This window comes from Drosophila miranda, chromosome 2 (assembly GCF_003369915.1).
Source record: "Drosophila miranda strain MSH22 chromosome 2, D.miranda_PacBio2.1, whole genome shotgun sequence".
Taxonomy (NCBI): Eukaryota; Metazoa; Arthropoda; class Insecta; order Diptera; family Drosophilidae; genus Drosophila; species Drosophila miranda.
Genome location: NC_046675.1, coordinates 9,754,592 through 9,778,584, shown reverse-complemented (window position 1 = coordinate 9,778,584; position 23,993 = coordinate 9,754,592). Strand labels below are relative to the sequence as shown.

The window sequence follows — 23,993 nt, the reverse complement described above, 5'->3', positions numbered from 1 at the left end:
ATTTTGCAGTCACTGCTGAAACGTTCTGGCTTTTATGGATCAAGTTTGAGGGTTTGGTTTTCCATTAGGAAAAAAGTTTGGATGAAATTTCAACACCGCACCGCGCTGATCCCGCCCCGCACTGAATGCTTTCTGCATTTTGCTTAATTTTATTAAAATTTTGCATATTTCCGTAATTTTTTGCGAGACTCTCTCCCACACAGCCGCAGATATTTTTTATGAGTCCAGGGCGGGTAGAGGGCATGCGAGTACTCGTATGAGTATTTCCTTATCGTGGTGATAAAATGTAAAATGCTTATTTGAATATTTTATAAATTTTTCATTCGCGCCTTATTTCGCAAAATATTTTGCTCACATTCTTTGGACAACTTTGACATTGGGGGGCATGGCGGGGCGGCATGTGTGTGTGGCTATACGAGTATGCTAAATGTCTGAAACACGTCTGTCTCTTTTCGCTAAGGGCCAGCACACATTATGGTCTGGACCAGCAGCTCCTGCACTTGCCCCAGGCTCGGTCACCATTCTCCAGCCGCAAAGTAAATTTGCATACCCATACATACGCGTGTGTATATGTGTGTGTGTGTGTGTGTGTGTGTGTGTGTGTGTGTGTGTGGGTGGCTTGGCATTCATTTCCGGATGAAATTTATGCAATGGCTTAAATAAGCGCAAAAAATGCCATTTTACCCTCAGCAAGTGACAAAATGTGTGTTTCGTTGGGCATAAAAAAATAATTATGCAACGAAATATTTGGGAGAGGTGGAAGAGAGGAGAGAATCATTTCCCAAGAAGCAGAGAAAACCAGAAGCAGAAACCAAAAGCAGGTGTTTGAGTACTTTGGACAAAATGAAACTTTATGCAATTGGAAAATGTTTTCAGCAGCATTTGCATGTGGCCTTTGGCAACTTTGGCATCAGCAACGAGTATTTACACATCCGTCAGGGGCTGGGGCTGGGGCTGGGGCTGGCATTTCTGAACAAAGCCCTGGGTCAGAAACACCACTGACCGACCGCATTTAGTTTTGTTGTTGATTAAGTGCTAGAGTGCAAGTTGCGGCTAGGGAAACTTTGCCCTTGCCAGGCCATGGTCAAGACAGAGCTCGGACGAATAGTTTCCAATGAAAACAAGATGTGTAGCTTAATCTCGCATCTTGCTGGGTCTTCCGTTTGAAGTTTTTCCCACAAGGCGGCACAACTCCACGGGGCAGAGTCCCCCTGCCAGATGCTTGTAGAAGACACACAACGTGTCGTACACTTGATTTGATATGCAAAGTACTTGCAGCGTTTTATGTGAGATTCAATTTCATACACTTTGCGCCGCAGCTTGCTTGCTGCTTATGCAAAATCAATAAAGAGCATGAGCGAGAGGAAACTGTGAGGAAACAGAGTGCAAGAAAAATATTTACGCATGTCAAAGGGGTTACAACACCTAACAGGGGCCAGGGCTCCGGGCTCCAGGCTCCGGGCCAGGACCCCCACTAAGGCAAGGCCGTGACGCAATCGAAACGAAAACAAAAGCAGTACAAAGTGTGTTGTCAAACGCTCTCCCTGAAAGGGTTCCATTTCTTAGAGGAACGGAGTGAGTTGGGCCCATCAGAAATCAATTTCCTGTGTCAGAAAATAGAAAGCGAAAACTTTGCCGAAAAGTTAAAGCCAAAATGAAGGAAAGAAAGTCTTGGAAACTTTTTCTTCTTTTCGTGCCTCGTGTGGGTATAACTTTTACCTGTCGCTTTCGCAATAAAAACACTGGCATCTGCTGCCACAATCAGTCAAACCATCAATAGTTTGATTAGGTCTCTGTGCCAGATGTTGACTTTAAGCAAAAAATTAGCTCTAAGCTCCCAAAGTTGCCTTGCCCCAGCAACAAATAAACAAAAACGAAACTTTGAACTGTTGCTGGCTATCTCGTAGAAAACTTTGACAACAGCCAGATATACAGATACAACTACAGTTACTGGAGCTGGCGCTGGCGCTGGAGCTGGAGTGGCTCTGGCTACATATGGTTACTGCCCCAAGCACTCGAGTTGACATTTAGCACTGCGTGTGCAACAAGGAAAACAACTCAAAGTCAGAATGGCCAAAATATGCACATAAATTTCATGGCCAAAAGTTGGCAAAATAACAGGCAACAACTGGTGGGGCACACAAAATGGGAGAAGAGCGGAAAAAGTTGCAAATGTGCAGAGATAAGCGCATACAAGGCAATGGCAACTGCAAAACAACATCAGCGACAGTGAAATATAATGAAATTAAACAAATTGCTTGGATTTACCTTGGCTGCTGATGCTGATGCTGCTGCTTCTGCTGCTGCTGGGAAACTCTTGCTGCCGGGGACCGAATCATTGTCAACGAGTGGCAAAGTTTTGCCCTTCTGACAAATCCCTGGTCGCCCTGCGACACGCCCAACCCCAACCCCGGCCCCCTGTACAAATGAGTTGTACTGGAGAAAGGTGGATGGGTTGGGTTCTGCTGCATAGCAAACGACAATTCATGTAAATTGCTTAATTTATTAGACTTTTTCAGAGGCAGCCCGGCCTGCGCCTTAGCCATGAGCCCTGTCTGGTACTTCCGCCCGCGCCACACGGCTTCCTGACTTTGACAGCGTCCCGCGACTTTGGCTTAAGCATTTCCAATTGTTGTTGGGGCTTTTCTATTTGCGCTCCGCTACAATTTCCCGCTCGTGTTCTGTGCTCTGACGGGCTTTTGTTTCGGCACAGAAAAAGTTTCGCAGCATTTTCCTAACGCTGTTTTACTTTGTTTTCGTGCTTATGTTTCTCGCTTTGGCTCAGATCGGCTCTGTTCTGCGAATTTGTTATCTTAATTCTTGTCATTTAAAACAAAAACACCAAAATAAGCGAGGAGAACCTGCCACCATTTGTTTTTAAATAAAACTCAAGGCAATTGAATACATTGGAGGAAGGCGTACAACTTTTGTGTAATACGCGTACAGATTAAAACTTTTGGCCCATGCACAGCTCGCATACGCCTCGTGCGCCATTCGCCCGGCAATTGCTGGTCTCACGTTACGCATACGCCACGTTGCCCCGTTGCCGTTATAGAAACAGGCAGGCTGCTGTTGCTCCTGCCGCGGCACGTAATGGAGGACCGTGCCAGGGAATCGCTGTCGTTGTGCTTGTGCCGCCGTCAGCTTAATGGCAGCATTCATACAAATCACAGAGTTGCTCGCCCGCCCGTCGTTTCCTGGCTGCCATTGCACTTTTCCGAGCTGTTTTCTTGTTTTCTGTGCTTTTTTGGGTGGCGGCATGAATAATATACGGAAAAATCCAAGAAAATGTAATGCACACACAAATACACCGAGAAAACTGGCGGAAAACAGCGCGCCAACGTAAAGTGCAAGAAAAGCGCGCCAGGATGAACACGAGCACGCACACTTTTGCACACAGCAACATGTATACGTAATACGTACATATATAGTGAAACGTACAGAGTCTAGAGTCTGGCATTACAAAAAACTAGGTTACAAGTTGAAACTTGAAACTTGATGGCGTTACTTTTAGTGCCGGTTCCTGCCACCAGCCATCCTCCAAAAGCTGCTGCTGAGATGCCGCCTCCTCCGGCTCCTGCTCCAGCGTCAACAAATCCCAAATGTAAAATGAAATTCATGTGCAACATACCCGACCCAGTAGACAACAATCTTTCGATGAGCAAGTCCCAGATGCGGGACTTTTTTCTGTGAATCCTGGTTCCCTTTTGATTATCACATTAGCCGGGATTCGGAGGAGCACAAACACAGGATTCGCGTCACTTGCCGGCTTTCGCAGACGAGGCTCTGGGTCTAGGCCAGAACTGCTTCACTTTGTTGGCTGCTGGCAACTGGCACGATGCGCTGGCCACCGACGGCAACTGGGTGACGAGGCGACTATTGCCATTTGCCGGATTCGCCGCAAGAGCATCGGCATCGGCATCGGCATCGCCTGCTGCCTCGGCTGCCTTGGCGGAAACGAAACGAAGCGAGTGCTGCGAACAGAGAGAGCATCTCGGCTCTCTCTTAGCTCTTGTATAACAGTTTCCATCGTTTGGCTGCTCCAGTTTGCCTCGGTGTTGGTGTGTGGGTGCGTATTTCACCCGAATGTGCCTGTGTGAGTGTGAAATTGTGTCATTAGGTGCATTTGTTTTCGTTGTCCTGTCCACCTTGTGCTTCATACCCATACCAACACCCCTGCTGTCCCGCTTTTTCCCTAATGCAGTCCAGCTCTGTCCCTGTCGCGTCCCCTGCTCGCCACAACATGGCGTATTTGCTGCCTCTTGTGCTTTTGTTGTTGCTGTTTATTTGCTTCATCTTCATGCCGTGTCACTTTTCGAGTGCCAGAGTGGGGTTGTATCCATGTGTGTGTGCGTGTGTGTGTGTGTGTGTGTGGAGGTAGGTGTGGATGTGTTGCACTGGTGTCTGTCAACTTGGCGCCGCTCATCTAACTAAATGCCAACAATTATGTTTTGGAGTCTCATTAGTTGCAACTTAAAGTGTTCTAATGTGTTGCCGTGTGTGAAGAACGATGCCGTTAATGATGTAAGCATCCGCTGCCGCCACCAGAATCAAGTCAAGTGGCGGGCTCTGCTCTGTATGTAATTTTTGGGGTCGAGTTCGTGTCGCACGGCGTTTTGTTAATTGGTATTACCTGATACTGGGTCGGACTTCTCCCCGTGTGGTACGAGTATGGAAATTTGTGTTTTATTTGTATTTGTGCGCTGTGTGCCCGTAACCCCAATGGACCGATGACAATGCCAGGCGAGGCCAGAGTGAGCGAGAACAAAGCCTGCACAATGTGGCACAACTAATCACGCTGACGTTGACAGAAAATACACTAAACAAAGAGCCAAATAAACACAACCCCGAACCAACTAACCAGCCAACACATACTCGTAGCGTCGTGAGAGGGGAGCAGCAGGGCCCGAATACGAATAGGGCCAGAACACGGCCACGCCAAACAATGTGAACGGGAGCTATAAAAATCGCATGCGAACAGGCGAGCGAGCTGGTTTAATGAAAGCCCAGGTCCAGGTCCAGGTCCGAAACGGAACCAGCACACAGGTTGGCAGGTCGGAAGGTTCGCAGGTCGAAAGGTTGCCAAGAGTTCAGGTTGCTCATGTAGCTTCTCTTCTCTTCCCTTCTCCCGCTCCAGCCAGGAGCACATCCAACTAATTTAAGCTGCGCCTTGTTATAATTACAGCGAGCAGCAACAAAGCTGTTGGAAAATGATGCGCACGTGACATCCGGCACTGTCTCTCGGTCGGACCCACTCCTGTCCTGTCCCTGTCCAAGGGTTGCGCGGCACCATCGGTCTCGCTCCTTCCAGCCAAGTCAAAAGGACAAAGTGCACGGAGGAAAAAAAAGGGGAAGCAGAAGAATGCGGGGAAATCAGCCATCAGCCAACAGAGAAAGCCACAGCGGCTAGAGGAAAAAACAAAGGCCAGGCGAACGAGTCACACGCGCCAAAAGCAAACAGAGAGCGGAGTGCATTCTTCTCCGTGGGTGTGAGCCACCAACCCCATCCGCCCACCTCCCATTCCACTCAGTTTTTAGAAAATTATGAGTGGGAGGGTGGTCTGGCTTTTTGCATTTTTTATACAATTTTCTGGGATTACGGAAGAGGAAACACGAGGAACGAGCGTAGGACTCAAGAAAATTAGTCGCGCTTTACGCTCGCGTCGGAAGGGAATAAAAAATATTACGAACTGAAGCTGAAGTGTAAATTTACTTCCGCTGCAAAATGTGGGCGTGTGACCAGCTGACAGCTGGCTGGAGGCGTGGCCAGTAGGTGGACAGACAGGGACAGGGCGCCGCTGTTACAGCAAAAACCGGAGGAGGAAAAAATGCAACTTTTTCTAATTAAGCGTACGTGCGGCTGTCAGCGGCATCAGCAGAGGGCAGTGGCAGCGGCAGTGGCAGCGGCAGAGGCAGCTTGCTCTTTACTTGTATAACTTATTGTCGTTGACAATAGTTTTAATTGAAAAGCACCCGGGCTCCATTGTGGAAGTACGTGTACGTGGACGTGTACGTAGTAGCGTAGTAAAGCCAGCTTCTGCTTCCGGCCCTGGGCTCACCTCTAACAATTCAATCAACGCTACAAATGCTGACTAGTTTATTTTTCAAGACGCCCAGACAAGTGGGCGCCCGGCAGCTACATCTTCAGGTTTCACAGAGAACCATCTTCCTTCTCGACATTTGTCTTTGTAAGTGCGTCTCGCCTGGAGCACATCACTCGGCTGCCACTTGGCTGCCTGCTGACCAGCTGCCACTGATGCTGATGCTGATGCTGATGCTTCCAGCAAAATCTTCAACTGTCCTGCCAGGGAGTCTGCCCTAATTGAAGTCCTCATCGACGTTGCTGCTGCTGTTCGTGAGGGAACGGGCGCTATGGGTATGTTCGCTCCGATTAGCGCTGGGTGGGGGGTCGCATAACTCAGCCGCATGCTAAATCAAGGAGCAGCATCTCAGCTCGGAATCCATTTCCCATAGTCATGCACTACCAGCGCACATTTATCAAGATGATGGCAGCCGGCACATGCACAGTTTACCTGTGTGCCATAAATAAGTAAGCCATCCCCATGCCCAGACCTGCCACTCATCCCGGCGATGCAATCAGCGCCTGGTATCCCCAGTACCCCCCAATACCAAGCCATCCCTCCTCGGGCCTCTCTTCCTGTCTGGCTCTGGCTCTGGGTCTACGTCTGAGTCAGAGTCTAAGGAGAGATGGCTGCAAGTTTCTTAATTTTCGTTTGCCGTAAATTTGCTCACACACTCGCCTCGTCGTGAACGCCTACTCCTGGATATTGTTGTGAAGCTTGGCGTAGCAGAAAATCGCTTAAGATGCAGAGGCAATGGAAAGTTTACCCTTTTTTGGATCTCCACCTTGGAACACTGCCTCTGCAACTGCAACTGCAATTGCGAGTGCTGCCTCAGTCATCAGTTTTGAAGTTTGTGCCAGGTTTTCACGGCGTCTCCCATTTGGCAGCTCGTATCTCTCTCTCTAGTTTGCCCCTCGGGTTGTGCAGCTCCAGCTCCAGGTCTGGCTCTGGCTCAACTTTATCGACAACGTTTACTTTTCGATTCGTTTCGTTTCGTTTTGCAATCTGTAATTACGAGAAGCAGCCGCTTTTGATGCTTCTGGTTTAACTTTCAACAGCTGCCAAGCAGTCCGGGATATTCCTACTCGTTCCTCTCATCTCATCTCAATTCCCATCCAATCCGATCCGATCCGGTGCCTTCTATCCTCTGCCAAAGTGGAAATATAATCGACAATGTCGATTGGTGCGTTTGTTTTTGTGGTTTTTGCGTTGGAAAGTTTCTTTAGTTTTGTTAGGCTGGGGATTTCTAATGCCTGGTGGAGGGGTTTCTGATTGCGCCGCATTTGCGTGCTTGAGCAGATTGCATATTTCATGCTAGTGTTTGTCTTGCCACGCGGATGGGAGAGAGAGAAAGAGTTCCGCGAGGCGGCTCATTAAGCCGCGTTTGATATGCATACGAGATCCGCAACAGGCTTCGGCTTGAATTCTTAAGAATCCGCTGGCTGACGCTAATTAGAAAAGTTGCTTCAATCAGGGGTAACACTTCCGCTCGGCTTCATCTCCTTTTGGGCCCGGCCGCCATTAACGCAACATTGGCGCTAATAGAGTCTTCGACTTTATTGAGGACTTTGGCAATAAGAGTTTGCCAACAAGTTTAAAGTTGTCTGCCCATGCCCTTCGACCTTCGGCAGGAAAAAAGGGGTAAAAAATCAAGGCGCAAATGACGGTTCACTTAATTTGCATTTAATTACAAAGTTCTACAAAGTCCTGCAAGGAATACGAAAAAAAAGAAAAGCCAAAAAAAAGAAAATAAATGAAACCCATGCCCGGATCAATGGCAGCTCCATGGCCGAGTAAATATTGCCACAGACAGGCCAGAGATAAAACATAAAATAATAAATAAGCAGAGATATATTTATATACACATACGAGTATATTCTTTATTTGAGTTGGATGTTTGCCTTCTTTTTGGATTCATTTTACTCACATGCAGCGACGAGGCTTGCCCACTTATTGGTTCCGCGGCACTCAAAAGATTAAAAAGCCATTTGATGCGGACCGCGTGGGGTATGGGTATGGGTCTGGGTCGGTGCATGGGGGTCTCGGTATGGGGCCGTGGCAAGACCAGTGGGTAATCATCCCCGGAGCAAAGTTTTGCGACCACAGCAAAGAACAAAGAGCAGTGGGAGGTTGGAGAGGATGGAGAGGGGGTTCGTGCCACACTGTACAATGAAACTTGATAAACAGCTCACGCAACAGCATACTTGTACAACAAATTGAAGTATAAACGAAAAGCAACCAGTGAAAACATGAATTTTGCTTAAATATATATTGAAAAAGTTTTGCTTATGATATTTTTTTAGAAAGCACCATTCAAATTGGTTTTCGAGGGCCCCTTCCTCCCCGGGCATGGCTTCTTAATGAAGTGGATGCTGCTGTTGCTGCAACAACAAGGGTAACCACAAAAGGCATTCAAAAATTAGCATTAGCACGCATCTCCGTATCCATCTCCATTACCATCTTCTCTTCCTTGACCCACATTGAGCCGGGGCCCCACTCCCACTCCTACTCCCACGCCGGCTCAAATTCGAGTGACGTGCGTGAACTTGCGCATTTCGTGCACGTCCTTGTCGTGTCCTCAATGTTCCTGCTCCTGCTCCATCTCCAGCTCCAGCATCTGCACCCATCATACTCCATCCCATCCTCTGTCTCTCTGCGGCTTGCGGAATTGCGCTGGCAAAATGGAAACCATTAAACGAATGTTCCACCCACCCACCGCCTACACCAGGCTCTCGTTCTCCTCTGAATAAAATGAATATTTTTATGCTGCAACTTTGGGCGAGTTCCGTTCCTCATTGGAGTTTTGATTGATAAATGTATTATTTTTTATTGCCGCGCTTTTCGTTTTCCACTCTCCATTTGCCGTTCGCCGCTTTGGTTTGGTTTTTTATGAGGCGACCTGAACGTGAATCTCGCCCGGCAGTTAATTTTCAAATTAGCTTGGCCGCCCGAGAGGTTTTTAATTACAAATACCATGGAGTCGCTATGTCGTGGGTTGTGCCCCACCATCGAGCGAGTGGCAGTCCTTGCCACAGCGACAACGGCAGCGACAGGGACAGCAACAAATGGCAACAAATGTCTGATTAAATAAATTGACATAAATTAAAAGAATATGCTGCCATGGCAACAATTAAATCAAAACTCTCGAGTAGCACAGCAGCCGGCCCGCCCAGCCCACGGCCCCCACCACTCCACCGGAGTCTCTGCCGTCCCTACTGTCTTTGGCTGTTGTTGCTTTTGATTGCATAAAAAACAAGCTAATTATGTAAGCAAGGAAGCGGTACGTTGGGCCCAACCATCCATCTGTCTCGGTACCAGCCAGCTCCTTTGAAGTCGGTTCGGTTCGTGTGCGGGGAAGACACTTTGGCATATGTTTTAATGTCAATTTCCATTTAAATTAGCTGCTAGGCAAGGGCTTGTGGCTGAGCCATGTCGGCGATGATTGAATACGCTCCGCAGGAAGGCTCATTGCCGGCTGCCTTCATATTTCGTATTTACAACGAATTTAAGCAATTCTCGCGTACGCAAGCCGATTGCAAATTGACTACGAAAAACACGAATAAAAATTCCTGCATACCAGGAGCGTAAGCAGAGGGGGAGCGAAAGATAATGGACCGAATGGTAATCTTGGGGCCAAAATGATTTCATGTATATTTTCACAGTTTGTACGAGTATGTGTATATTTTCATTTTCATTATGAACTTGTACACAACCAACCAATCCCTCTTTCGGATGCTGTCCACGCTACTGATGCTTATTGTCCATTTATTTACGGATATTTGTATGGATACCTTCATGTATGTACAGGAGGAATAATCGACGAGGCAATGGAGCGTTCTCCCAATCGATTCGAATGGCTATAGCTGGCATAGTCTACTTTTGTGCGTCCAGCGTATGAAAGTTTTTAATTGCCAGCCCCGGGCCGCTCCTGGTGCTCGACCTGTGAGGCTGGTTCTTGGGTTGGTCCTGGGTCTGCCACTTAAGCGCACAACAAGCAGCGAAATCAACTCGTGCACAAATCAAAAAAATATAAAACGAGGCCAAGCATTGCATACTCGTTGTAATATGAACATGCAATTATAAACAACATGTGCGGTACACACATAAATGCATCTATAGCTGGGTGGGTCTGAGTGCACATTGTTGTAAAATTCGACTGCGAAACGAGCAGACGAATGCCAGGGAGAGAGTCCTGCAGCGACTTCCACCTGGCACAATGCTTAATGAACTAAAAGCTAAGCAAATGAACAAAGAATTGCATTAGAACCGAATGCAAACAGTTTGTTTCTCTTAATTTGTTTTTGTGCACAAGGGCTGGGACACAAAGGCCAGTGAAGGACACGGCCCTGGTCGGTGTCCAAAATCTCTTTGGCAGTGGGAATAATTCAGTTTACATTAATTTCGCCCGCATACAGACCCTCAGATGAGTCAGGTGTATGGAAATGGTTTGTCTCAATACTGCAATGTACGTAAATAAAGCCGTTTTGACTACTCGGAGATGGAAAATATCTGACACATGTAATAATCCTCGTAATAGTTGTGGGCACAGAGTATACAAACCACACTCTTATGATATATGAGTGTGCCACATATAAGCATTCGGAAAAGGCTGCTCTTAATGAAAAAAGGGTAAAGTTGATTGGAAATATTCAATCACCCGTTAGCTTTTTCTAGGTTTGTGGCTGGATGCAGAAAATGTTCAACATTTGCCAATAAATGACGTGCCGGAAGTGTCAAATATGCACCTGTGTGCATTGCCCAAAGAATGCTTTTGGCAATGGTGCGGTGCTGACTCTCTCCTGGCCGTGGCATATATCACCAATAAGCAGAAAGTGGCTGGCTTGTGGGACTCGGGGCTCATTGTTATGCCACTGGCGTGTGGCTGCCGTGTTCATGCTGACAAATTATGCTGTTTTATGCGTTTGTCGCCACCGTCAGCCTCAGCCTCAGCTTTCGCCCAATCCCCAGCACCTCCGCACACACGAAAGACTATACGCACACACAACGAGGCATCTACATAGTTAAACGCACGCATGAGGCATGGCGACCCCAGACCGTAACGATCCGGATACGGGTGGCTGGGAGCATCTTGTTTTTCTGTGGCCTGGCTGTATTATTCTGCGCATTTCCTGGGCCTTTTTCTGGGTAGGCTCAGCCAGAATCAGCCTCTGAGCGACCAGTTCCCTGGAGTATTATCTGTCTGCTAAAAATATGATATACTCGCAGGGGGCCAGGACATGGGGCATCATAGGAGCTGTTAATATTTCAGTTGCCACAAAGTCAAAGAGAGCACCTACGGCGACAACAGCCAGCGACGCGTAAACAAATTGACAGCTTATAAAAACCTGGACGTCATGTCCCCACCAAGCAAGCGTTTTATTATGCAATCCAAGTTATGTGCGACACGTATTGAATACGCCGATACTCTTACCATCCAGGGGTATATTATGGTCGTGGATAAGTAAGTCTTATGGTAGAGCTAATATAGAAATGTGGTAGGATCCCAAGAACCATAGAAAGCTGGAGATATCTTACACTGTCAAGTTTCTGTTATGTAAAGCAGATCCATGAGATACAAAAAATCTGTGCAACAAGATACTTTTGTAATTATGATGAATTGATGTAGTTAAAACTTTGATAAAGACATCAAATATCCAATTTAAATGATACTAAAAGCATGTACATAGTATTTAAGAAGAGAAATCTCAGAGTCGACTACAGTTTCTTTGCGAAGACGACATTAATTATTTACAGCATCAGGAACGTGCCCATAATCTGTTATAAAAGCACAGGAAAGAGGGAATCGAGTCTGTTAACGCGTTCCAATTGAAGTACCCAAAATGTAGTTAAATTCCAGCATCTGTAGAGGAGAATTTTTAAAAGTCTTGCTGATTTAATTATGCCCACAATTCGTCTGCAGCTGACAGTCTTCATTTTTCTACCTGACGATTGTTAAATATTGCAGTCTCATTAACGGAAATGCATCGTTGCATCACGCTTATGCAGGGATTATGGTTTCAGCGGGCTAACAGAGGAATCCCCGCAATAATCAGCTTAATTGGTTGTAAATTAAAGCGGACTCGTTTGATTAAAGGCTGCATTTCTATTGCGGTTGGACTGGAGTTCCTGCCATGCAACATCGACCCCTCTCAGGCACCTGTTCAGAATGGAGATGCCAAGGGCTTGGGTTCACTTTGATCTTGGCAACTATTGACAAAGGCTTGGCCGGGCCTGAGCAAACATCTGAGCGGCTGTGGGTGCCATGGGAAATGCAAACAGATTTCCAAATGGGAAAGCAAATAAATAAATCGCGCGTGCTACCTGCCCGAACACTCCGAACACCCCGATCCCCGATTCCCTATCCACTATCCCTTCTGGGGGTTATTTCATGGTATATTATTTATGTTTTGGCTTGCACCCTTAACGCTGTGCTGTTGTGCATTTGGCCGGTAAATATTATAAATCTAATGCCAGTTTGTGTAATTTAATACCTTCGACTAACAGCATTTAATGACAATCGTTTCTGACACTTTGGGTGCGGCGCGGCACGGCGCGGCGCGGTGCCACTGAAATTTTGTTCGGTTATATAATATTTGATTTTAGCTGCCGCATGAATTTGTAATGGCCCGTGCAAATTGCTGGGGTGTGGTCGGCTCATAATTCGAGTAATTATGCTAAAAGTCATCGGGGAACACTCATTTCGGACATATAATCGTTCATATATAAATTTTAATATGATTTTTAACAGCGCATTACAATTGTTTGTATGGGTTGCTGTCAGTTTTTTGCCAAATAAAATAATGCGATTTAATGGAATAAATTGGAGCACAGCCAGAGTTCGATGACCGCTCCCAGCAGGCGGTCACAGCCTTTGAGTCGGTTAAGGCATATCCCAAATTGTGTCGAGTCGAGGCCCAATCCCAATCCCAATCCCTGTCAGTGCCATACGAAACCAGGCAATATGGCCGCTGACGAAGCCAGGACACTGGTTCAAAGGCCGTCTAGACGTGATCATATTAGATTTGACATTATGGGCAAAGGATTCTGTTATAAGCCCTTTGTGACTCCTTTGTGCTGTTAATTTTTCGCACTCCCCGAACCCGTCGGGCCAGAGGTGCATTGCCTTTCGCTGCAAATGTTGAATGTAACTCGATAGCTTTATTGGAATGCCATACATACGACTATGTGTGAAACTGAGATCTCTGCACAGTGTGAGGATGAGGATGGGGCTCCCCTTGTGGTAAACTGTATTCCATTTTTCCATTGAATTGATTGTAACCCACTCCAACCAGACCCCATACGCATCTCCATCAAGCTGTCTACTCCAACGTATTTGTTTTCCAAGTCCAAATACCAGACCAGGCCAGAAAGAAAAAAGAATGTTTGTCTATTTATTAAATAGGCTTGCAAATAGGCTACTCCGTCCTTGCCCTCGTCCGCGTCCCTGGTCCGGTCGCCTCGGAGAAAATGTATTCGTTCAGCTCGGTTACTTATCAAATGCTCACTTTGATTTGTTGGCTCCCGAACAGAATTGGCCACAATCAAATGGACCAAGGGCTTGGGGCTGGGACTGGGGCTGGCTCTGGTCCGGCCTGGCTTGGCCGCAAGCTGTTAACCCAAATAATTATGGCTTCATTAACTTTATTGTGTGTGTAAGTGGTTTTTTGATAAAGCTACTGAGTTATAGCCAAAGCACTGGCCGCCTCACCCGCTGCCGGCAAATTAATTGCCACGAATTGGGCCTCCACAAAACGAACAAAAAATCGAAATCGTTTTGCTAAATGACACAAATTTAGCAAACATTAAACTACAGATTTTTATATTTTACTGTTAGTGTGTGTGTGTTCCATTAGCAAAAGGGTTCTTTTCTGTATCCACAGTCAGACAGCGGACACAGGGTGCCGCGGGCAGGATCATAACAAGGCTCCTGTCATGCTGCCGTTCGTGACACATGGACTTGGCTACCCTCTAGTCGGTCTTCAATATGCGAGTATGTATGTATTTGCGGTAGGTTCCTCCGAAAAAAGCCAAAAAATATCAAGGTAAAATGTAGGCAACAAAAGCCGTCTATGCTGAGAGGACAAACAACCGCACTATTATTTTTAATGGCCAAACATTACAAGCCACGTGGCCAGGGCAGGGATGAGTAAGGAGAAAGGAGAAAGGGATCTGGAAGCGAAAGCGAACATAAAAATAAATAAGAGCAAATTGGCAGGCAAATGTTTAGTTTGTGGCAACATGTTGCCAACCAGCGCAGTCCTCATCCTCTCCTGCAAGAACTTAAAAGTTGGCACTGCCACCTGCCTCCCGTTGTCGCCATCTGCCCATCGCACTCTCTGTGGCGGCCATCCTTTGAGTTGCCTTTGAGCTATTTTATAATTAGTCCCAGCCATGACAAAAAGTTTTTGGCAAAACAACTTAAGCGCCAGCCGCCGCTCCACGGGGTCCGTTTAGCTAACCAACCGCATACGGCGCACGTGAGGCGCCCCAAAAGGAGGGGCAATCCTCCCAGCCACAGCAACAGCACCAGCACCATCACCAGCACCAGCAATGAGCTACTGTCGCAGTCCATGTGTGGGTGGTGGGTGGTGGTTGGTGCCTACTGGCTGGTGGCTGGCTGCTGTGGGTGGTGCACGGCGGTGGCTGCGTAGTTTGCCCCACATTAAATTCTACGGAAAATAATTCTCGACATATGTATGTATGGCAAAAAAAATCTGTGTAAAATCAGGAAAAGTTTTCCACATGCTCCACTGCGCCTAAATTAGTTTGGGGAACAGCCAAGGTTTGTGGGAGGCTTAGTTTTTGATTTCGCCCTCGGGGGATGGTGGTGCTACCAACTCCCCATTCCACTCAACACGAGCCGGGCTGTTAAAAATTTGAAAACTGCTAATTGGCTGTGGCCAAGCGTGGGCCATATATATGCTCGAGGTTTTGAATTTTTTGCGCTCTTTTAATAATTGGCAGCAGCTGCGTTGAGGTCTAGATCCGCTCTCGGGGCTGTGGAGCTGGAATGCATCATTGTGGTGAGAGCTGGCAGTGCAGCAATTTCCCAGAGACTTGGATTTCGATTGCGATGAATATAAACAGGGAGATGGGGATGGGGATGGCGCTGGCGATGGCGATGGCGATGGGGTGGGATGAGCAAACTTCTCAGTCAAATTGCAGTTGGTTCCTTTCCTGCCCCGTATATTTCTGCAATGGAATCGAATAATTTAAGAAATGCATTACTTACTTAGTTCGGCACTCCTTTGGGTCGTGTCTGTGCTCTTCCTTTACAAATAAGGCATGGCATGACTGTGGGGGTGGTTCCGCTTAAGTGTATGAAATGCATCAAGTGTGTCAAAATTGCTGTAAAACTTGAAGCCAGAGCACCCACGGACAGAACCTGAAGCTTGCAACCTGCGACTGCAGGGATAATGTGCACATGCCATACATTGTCGGAAGGGGAAACAGGAGACGGGGATGGAGATGGAGAAGAGAACGGACCACTCCCCACTTTCTGTAGGGGCTGCTGTGGGTTTGTCTATATAAATTGCAACATTTCATCAAGTGCTTGGTGATTACGCAGACGACTTTGCTGCAGGGTTGCAGGATTGCAGGATTGGATTGGTGAGCGCACAGCACTTCGAATGTGATTACGTGTCTTATGAAATTGAAAGGATTTGAATTTTACAATTTTCCTTTACTGCTGCTTTACAGTTGCCTTACTGCTGCCTCTGCTACTGCAGTCAGTGAGTTTTCCAGCATTTTCTTCAATCTACAGTTCACTTTTTGCAACGTGCATATGTGTCCGGATGGGAGTTGAGTTGAGTTAGGAGTGTCTTAATCTTAGGGACAGAATTGATAATTTATTGCGTCACTTTTGCATTCCATTAAAGAAATTTTCAATTTTCTTCTCAATTAGGCAGCTGAAAAAGTTTCGACAATTTGTCTTCGTTACCCGACGACGACATATCCCGGTAGATATGTATGTGTATGCTGTGTGTGCCCATGTCCTTGGCCGCATCCGGTCCGTGTCAAAAGACTTAAATGCTGTTTACGCATATCAAGAGCGTTTGACGATAAGTTTGTCCAACTCTTTCAGGCTCCAATCGAAAGTAAACAGACAAAGAAGATGCCTTTAAACTGCGGCTCGGGCGGCGGGGAAGGGATACGAATCGAGTACCTAAAGGAAATTGCTGTTGGGGCCAAACTTTTGTGGCTGAAGACAATTTCCTATAAATTGCCAATTAGCAAAGTCAATAATTAGTGAGACGACAGGGCCGTTTCATGATCTGTGTGGAGAACTCATATCCCTTGCTGGCGTGCTGGCTGTCTGCATATTCAATTCTAATTACACTTTCCTCGTGCTTCGTGTCTCTTCTTCTGGCAAACTTCTCTCGGAGTGTGGTTTTGCACATTGACTAAAAATTGATAGTTTTGCATATACGACGACGCATATCCGTGCTCCTTACGGTCCTGCACTGCTCTCCTCTCCTCTGCGTTTGCTCTGGCTTTTCCTCCGTTCACTCATCTAGTCGAGCACTGTGCTCCACTCGTTCTACGTTTTTGGTACCCGATACAGTTGCAATATCCTTTAAGCTATTTCCGCTTGTTGCTGTTCTGTGTCGTGCATGGAACGGAAATAACAATGCACCAAGTGGGACTCCTCCGAGTTGGAAGCTATCCTCTCCATAACAATGCTGTCTTGGCACATGGCATCATGTGGGGATTTATTTGTCGAAAATTGTCTGGCTTGGACGACAGAGCCCACACCAGTTCGAGGCGAATGGAGATGATCTGTGTATCTGTGCGTCTGTGTACTGGCAATTAGTGCATTAGGTGGCACAAGGAATTCATAAATAATCATGAACAGCACCTTCAGCAACTGACGTAATAATTATACGAGTAGAAGGCTCCCCCTCCTCCGCCTGCTCCTTCTATCGGAAGGATCTGCGACTACTCGCACGATGCGTGTCAGAAAGTTGGCAATACCGAACAGCATAAAGTAGAGTAACTTTCGGGTAGTCAAGTCGGATGGAGACTCTCTGTCCGGGCACCGGGGATGGCTCTGGTCTGGCAGAAGCTGGCGCCAGTCAACCATTTTGCTAATTGTCTGCATTTATCAAGCGCCAAACAAGGCGGCGCGGCACAAAAAAGCACATAGAATTTATAACAATTGTTTTAAAATTTTACAATGAAAAAGGAAAACAGCAGAGCAGAGCGAACAAGAGAGATGTCTCCACTTAGGCATTGTTGTCTGGCGTTACTTTTATTTTCGGGCGTGGCGCCACTTCTATTTAATATCGTGGAAATTAGAGCAGAGCAGCAATCCGGCGGAAATATTTAGCCAATTGGCAACATTATTTAACGGCAGGCCCCGATGCAGGCGCCTTGATTTATGCTGCAGCCTTTTGCTTTTGCTTTTCTTTTCTGTTTCCCCTATTCTGTAACTTTTTTGTAAAAACTTTGCCTGTGCGTGCCTGTGAGTGCCCGTGAGTGTGAGTGTGTGTGGCTGCAATTGTGCACTAATTTGCAGTCGGTTTAATAAATTTTTCACTGCGCCGCGCCACATGCGTGTGCGGAAAAGTTCTCCGAGTGCGAGTGCGAGTGCGGGTCGCAAACTTTTAATTTCTTGTTTTGGCAGGGCCATTGTGTCATAAATTCTTACCGCTCCACTGGCCAAGGCAGCGCGGAAAGTGTTTGGTTGCTGTGTGTTGTGTGTGTGTGTGTGTGGAGTGACCTACAGTGTGATAATTGTATTGGTAATTAATTCCACTGGCAACAAGGCCTAAGCTGGCCCCATAAATACGGCCAAGTCCGGCCGAATGGCAATTAAGCCACGGAAACAGTCTCTGCTCGATAAGAAGGTTGACGCTTTTTCCCTCTTCCCCGATTTCTATGCAAATTAAGTGCAATCAGCTTGCAGCAGCAGCAGCAGCAGCAGCAGGAGAAGAAGCAGCAGTTGCAACAACCAACAAGAACGAGAAGGAGAATGAGAGCAATAACAATGGCGACGAGAGGCAAAAATGTTAACATGAATTAGCCAGCAAGTAGTAAGTATGCAGTCGAGATGGCAACAGGAAGCGGATGCAATAAAGTATGCACCAGGAGCAATAAAAAGCGCCAGGACGTGCCCCAAGAAGCTGGCTGGCCCACATTGAACTCCCATCGAGCTGCTGCGTGCAGTTGGGCTTTGGGCGTTGGGAAACGGAAAACGGGAAATGGAAAATGGGAAACGACTAGAAGCACTGGGTGCAAAAAGAGCGATATCAGAGCCCGAGAAGAACCAACAATTAGATGGCAAACGAACGCCTTAAAGGAACTTGGGGAACTCTTGAAGAGAGATGACTCCGTACTGATGCCATACCATACCATACCAGTGCAAGGAGTCGGGGCAAACGATTCTCATATGCGACACTTGGCCACATCCTGAGAGCGACAAACACAAGGATTATGCAAATGAAGTAAGGGGTCCTTTGAAATTCATAAACATTTAATATTTCATGGGGCATTCATGAACATTTAGGCGGCCCTGCAAGTGCGTGTCGGTGTGTGGCAAAAACAATTCCTAGTTGCTGTTGTTGTGTTGTGTTGCCATTGTTTGAAACGGTACTGCTGCCTGCGTGCATGTTTATTTGTTGTTTTTCGCTCGAAACTGGAGGCAGGAGACGCAACACACACACACACACACACACACACAGAGAACAGCGCAGCACAATTTATGTACTACTACTATGTGCCCATGCACACATACATATGCATACATACATATATGCACACACCTACAACCATATGAATATCAAAGTGTTTTGCATGAATTTCTTGTGCTCCATTGGTGAAATTTTACTTGTCATTGTTGCGTCTTGAATAAAAGATGAGGGGCTTGAGGATGCAACCGGATTCGAGGAGGGATTACCAGTATTCCCTGTCTCTGCTGCAGTTCACCTCCACCTTCACCTCCACATCCATGGGCTAATCACCCAATTCCGGTGCAGAATTCAATCGAAATAAAAGTAGCAGAAGCACAGTAGAACAGAGAGAGAATAGAGAGATAGGTCCCGACCCGACTGCCATTCACGCAATTAACTAACTTGGCCCAAATGGCACTAAAGCTTTTATCTTATTATCCTGGCAAAATACCCAAAGCGCTGACAAGCAAACACAAACAAATGAAGCAGGCAAGATGGCAAATAGTCAAAGCAGCAGACGGCGGAGCGGCGAACCAAAGGAAGAAAAACAGAAGGCCAAGAGGGGCCGTGGCCGAGCTGGGCTACAACCAAACCGAAAATGTCCGCAGGACACGGGGAAAAAAGCACACCGAATCGAGAGCAAAGCGAGCGTCTAGTTCCCTGTCCAGGCCGGGACGGGGCAGGTCGGGGGCCGGTTGGGGCAGCAACGGCAGCGGCCAAAGCGCATTATGTCCTTGTCTTTGGCTCCTTTTTTGCGCTATCTCTCTCCTGTGGCCGCTTTGTTATTTCGATTTTATTCTCTAACGATTTTCCGCCTTTGATTGCGCACCTTTTTCTAGTTTTTACTTTTCACCTTTCTTCCTTGCCTTGCCTTCAGTTGTCTTCACCGGCCCTGCTTTTGCCTTGCGTTGTCATTTGGGGGGGTTATAAATATGAGCAAACATTTCGCAAGATATCCTTAATTAAAGCAATTTCCTTCTGTCAGGAGCGGCAGAGGGCAAAGGCGACGCTTGAAATGAAATTTGCAGAGGACGGCCAAAGGAAACAAGCTGCCTTGTCCCCGCCATAAAGGTGCGACCGAAAATGCCAGGACAATGACCTGTTACGCACACTTGCACACTCACACACAGGCCAATACAGACACACTCGCACACAGATACGCCCCCGTGGCAAAAGGGTTAAGAGCGAATCTTCGTGTGGCCATTAACATGAAATTTTTACCAGCAGCCGCAAAAAGAGTGCCCAAGCGGCAAGGATTTCGGTGGGGTCACGTCACGTGGCCCGCCATTGTTGTGACTCCTCTTCTGTGACTCCTGCTCCTGCTCGTGCTCGGGCTCGGGCTCGTCCTCCTCCACCATAAGCAGCGCCGTAGGAGCTGAAACAGCTTTTGTCTCCTGGTCTCAGCACGGCTCCCTCCGCCCCTTCCTCCTGTTTTCGGGAGCGACAGCGAGAGCGAGCGAGCAGACATGGTTTTTGTTCGTAAGCCCGCTTTTTCATAGTTCCTCTTGCTCCGCTTTAATCCGGCGCGTATGTCCTTGCACAACATCCTTTGCATTGTTTGCGCTATAAATACACGATGCTGGAGGTGCGCAACGAGCAGCACCACAACGTGCACCACCACACCCACCCACACCCACACCCACGCCCACGCCCACACCAGCCACAGCAAAGGCTTATCCTTGGCGTCTTCGACGGCGTCGCACAGGATGCCCCGCTTATTTATCGCATTTTTATGTGAAATAAACGATTCGGAATTGGCTACGTAAAACATTAATTTTATTGTGGGGGAAATTGAGATTGCAAAACGAAATAACAACAGCAGCGGCAGCATCCTCCACCTCAGCAGCGCCTTGAAAATTGCGAAAATTCCAATTCCCTGGAAATGGATTCACCTTGGAACAGATCAGCTTCCGCTCCCTTACCGTGCCTCAAAGATTTCTCACTAGCCCTGGCATACACCACAGCTGGCCGGGTCGAATTGGTTTGTCACACCTGATTACTGCTAATACCGATGTAATATCCATCCCGATCGTGCCTAAAACAGTCTTCAATATCTTCTTCAACCGGATAGTTACAATATGGGGCCTGGGCAACTTAGCTTGGGTTGCCTGCTGCTGATTGTGAGCTTCACTGTCCACACAGTTTCAGGAGCGGTCTGCAAGAATACCCAAATTCTGACTGAGAACAAAGGCTGCGTTGATCGCGAGGGCTACTTGGAGCGCGTCCTACTGCGCACCTGGGTCGCCGAGGATCTCGATGATGCCAAGAAGGACGCTGGGATAGGGAAACACGTTCGCTGCAATGCGGACGAGATTTTGACGGCTACTGGGTGCAGCCAGCAGACGGAGGCCCCGCGCCAAGCAGAGAGCTTCCGGGTCCCGGCTTCCCACAGCAAACTACAAGGCGATCAAGTGGTCAAGTCGGATAGCTTTGTGGGTGGTGGTGGAGGTGGCGGCGGCGGTGGCGGTGGTGGCGGCGGTGGCGGTGGTGGCGGCGGTGGCGGCTCTCACTTCAGTGCCCCGGCGCCGCAACCGGCGCTGGCCCCGCGCACGGGCCAGATCCAGGGCAGGACTCAAATGGGTCGGCCAAAGGTCATAGGTCACAATCGGCCGCGTAAATTTGTCATCCTGCCGGGCAGACAGCTTCAGTCTGGACGAAAATGTCGCCCCTACGAGGTCCACGCCAAAGACAATCGCTGTGTGCGCAAGGCTGCCCGCAAACCGACTCCCATCTACAGGCACAAGGACCACAAGTACGGACTACAGCTGCGACATCGTCATCGAGGCAAATCGGGCTGAAAATAGGACAAAATAATCAGTTTGATGGAATAGGCCACGTATTGCATTAAATATATTATCTCTTGAGCCCCAACACCTTCTGAGAGCCATATTGATCCGGATCGTATTCATTTTTTCTAATTCGATGTGAAAATAGCGATTTACAGGCAATTTTTGCGGTCGTAACTTCTTGAGGACTTTCTCGGACCGAAATTTGGCAGTGAATATTCATTGTTCACATCTTCCACATATTGCCATAGACTTAATGGGCTCTGCTCTCCCTCTGCTCGTCTAACCCTTGGCTAATTTAATTAAAATTTATATTGTGACTGGTCGTTCTATTTAACGACAACAACGACAAACCCTTTCATGAGGCCCATTGAGAGCAAATTGGTTCCTGGCTCCGAGCTGGAGACATTGACAATGGATTAATCAAAATAGATAGTTGATCCATGTACGTGTGGGTGTCTGTGTCTCCTTAAGAGTAACTGGTGTTTTTGGGAATGGAAAACATGGAAAAGGATTATGAATGTAAGGCATAATTAAACGGGATTTGCGCCTTGGGGTAACAGTTTGAAATTGTTTCCGGCCCAGCAAGGCCGCAGCATATGGATGGCTTTGACATGCTAATTAGTTAACCTCTCACGTAGCCGTACCCACAAGCCAGTCAACGTACAAATGTGAGGGTGGATGAGTGGTTTTGGGCCACATTGCTCATACGCCGCGTTTGACGGGACAAAAGCGCCGCAACTAAGTGGCTGCCGCCCAAGAGCCTGAGCCTGAGGGAAGCACCTCAGCATGATGAATAGTTTTGCAATAATTACATTACATGGCAGTTTCACGCTCAACTCGGCCGAAAGAAAGTCACACGTGGCTGCCGCTCGCTGTGCTGGAGTAACCGAATCGGTTGAGACCTCGGTTTGGGTTGCGTTTGCTTTGGAAATTCCCCGGCATCAACGAGCAGACCGCATTAATCATATTCGGGGCTAATTAGCAATTAATAACGTTTTGGAAACTGTAAATTTATAGCCAGCTCAGGGCCAGGCGACAAGCTTCGTCTTTTCAATGTCCCATCATAAATTACGCTGCCCCACTTATTAGAATAAAAATCATGGGCGGGCTGAATGGATTGAAAAATGATCCAATCTGACAATCAAACATCACAGCCCTCGAAATGCCAAAGCAATTTTCCAACTATTTCGCCTGACTTTTGCCTTTTCTGAACTTATTGATTCGTTTGTCACTCTCTGACACCGCCTGCGCATTCCCAATGCATGCTTAGAAAGTGTGCGTGTGCATTTGTTCGTGTATGTTTTGTCACAAATTCCAAGTTAATATGATTGATGGCCTAATTCGATGTTGGCTTAATTGCGGTATCTCCATTTTCGACATGAAGCTTTTTGTAAGCCCATTGAATTGTCGCTCATCAGAGCTCTAAATTTAGCATAGGAAACAGCAACAGACAAACCTAATTTAGGTAATCATCCAAATAAAGCGCAAGCAAACTTAATATCAGATTATTTTTTTACCTACTACGGACCGCTCCTAAGCGGCCCGGTTTGTTAATATATCGCTGTTAATTATTTTCTATTGCATTAAGGACAACCGGAACCGCGATTTACATTCGTATGACCACTACAACATACATATTTTCACAGATGCTTTCCTCCCTACTTAATAAATATAACCATTGCGATATCTTTTACCCGTTCAACACCTTAAAAAAAGCAAGATTTGCTTCTTCACAATTAAATGCACACTAGGTGGGCCGGTGTCTTAAGTCTTAAATCGTTTAAGTCAGATGCAGTCAGGCAGGAGTCGGAGTACACCCTAATTTATGGCCTTTCTAGGGTGCGAGAGCGACGCGTGAAATTGGCTTCTAATTGGCAGCGAATGAAATGTCACAGCCTTTGGAGAAGACTGCGACGCGACCCGACTCGACTCCATGTCGAATGGGAAGGCAGAGTGGGACAAATCAGCCGAAACTCATTTCGATACACTTGAGTTGAGTTGATACGATTGCGGTCAGAAGAGGCGGCAGGGAGACGGTATGTATTTCCATTTAAATTTAGACATGGATTTGAAGCTGGTGGCAATGCCAAATCTTGTCATAAATTCTGTGGCCAATTCAAATAAATCAGAGCAGTGATTAGTGGTGGGACCTCTTTTATTTATTAATGTATGCACAAAGAATTTATTTATAGCGCCGCCTTCACTCATTCATGTTGCAACATTTCCAGTTCCAATTCCATCCCACTCGCATCCCCATTCATGAAATTCACTGAGCCACTTGGCTGGAATTTATGCGTCATTGCACCTGCCCGAAAAAATCGAACATGCAACACTCGAACTGCTCCTGTATGTGGGTGGCAAAGAGGGGAAAAATACGAGTATTACTGTGTACAAGTATATAAAAAAAGAGGATGCACATGACACTGGCACTCGTTTGATTTACACACAGT

General features: G+C 47.1%; 2 protein-coding genes across 2 annotated transcripts in view; one reads left to right on the top strand and one right to left on the bottom strand.

The window, feature by feature from the left end:
• Positions 1-3,839, bottom strand: part of LOC108157416 — a 31,416-nt gene extending 27,577 nt beyond the window's left edge. The window contains exon 1 of the mRNA XM_017289467.2: positions 3,632-3,839. The gene's annotated coding sequence lies outside the window, so the exon portion shown is untranslated. The remainder of the gene's footprint in view (positions 1-3,631) is intronic.
• A 16,950-nt stretch (positions 3,840-20,789) lies between these two features.
• On the top strand, positions 20,790-21,653 carry LOC108154359 (homeobox protein unc-4-like). Its single transcript, XM_017284625.2, has one exon. It carries the CDS (start codon positions 20,833-20,835, stop codon positions 21,550-21,552), a length of 720 nt encoding a protein of 239 aa, XP_017140114.1. The 5' UTR covers positions 20,790-20,832; the 3' UTR covers positions 21,553-21,653.
• The last annotated feature ends 2,340 nt before the right edge of the window (positions 21,654-23,993 follow it).

What these genes read in the sequence shown, in the direction of transcription:
- LOC108154359 (XM_017284625.2), top strand. Translation starts at nt 20,833, where the DNA reads ATGGGGCCTGGGCAACTTAGCTTGGGTTGCCTGCTGCTGATTGTGAGC.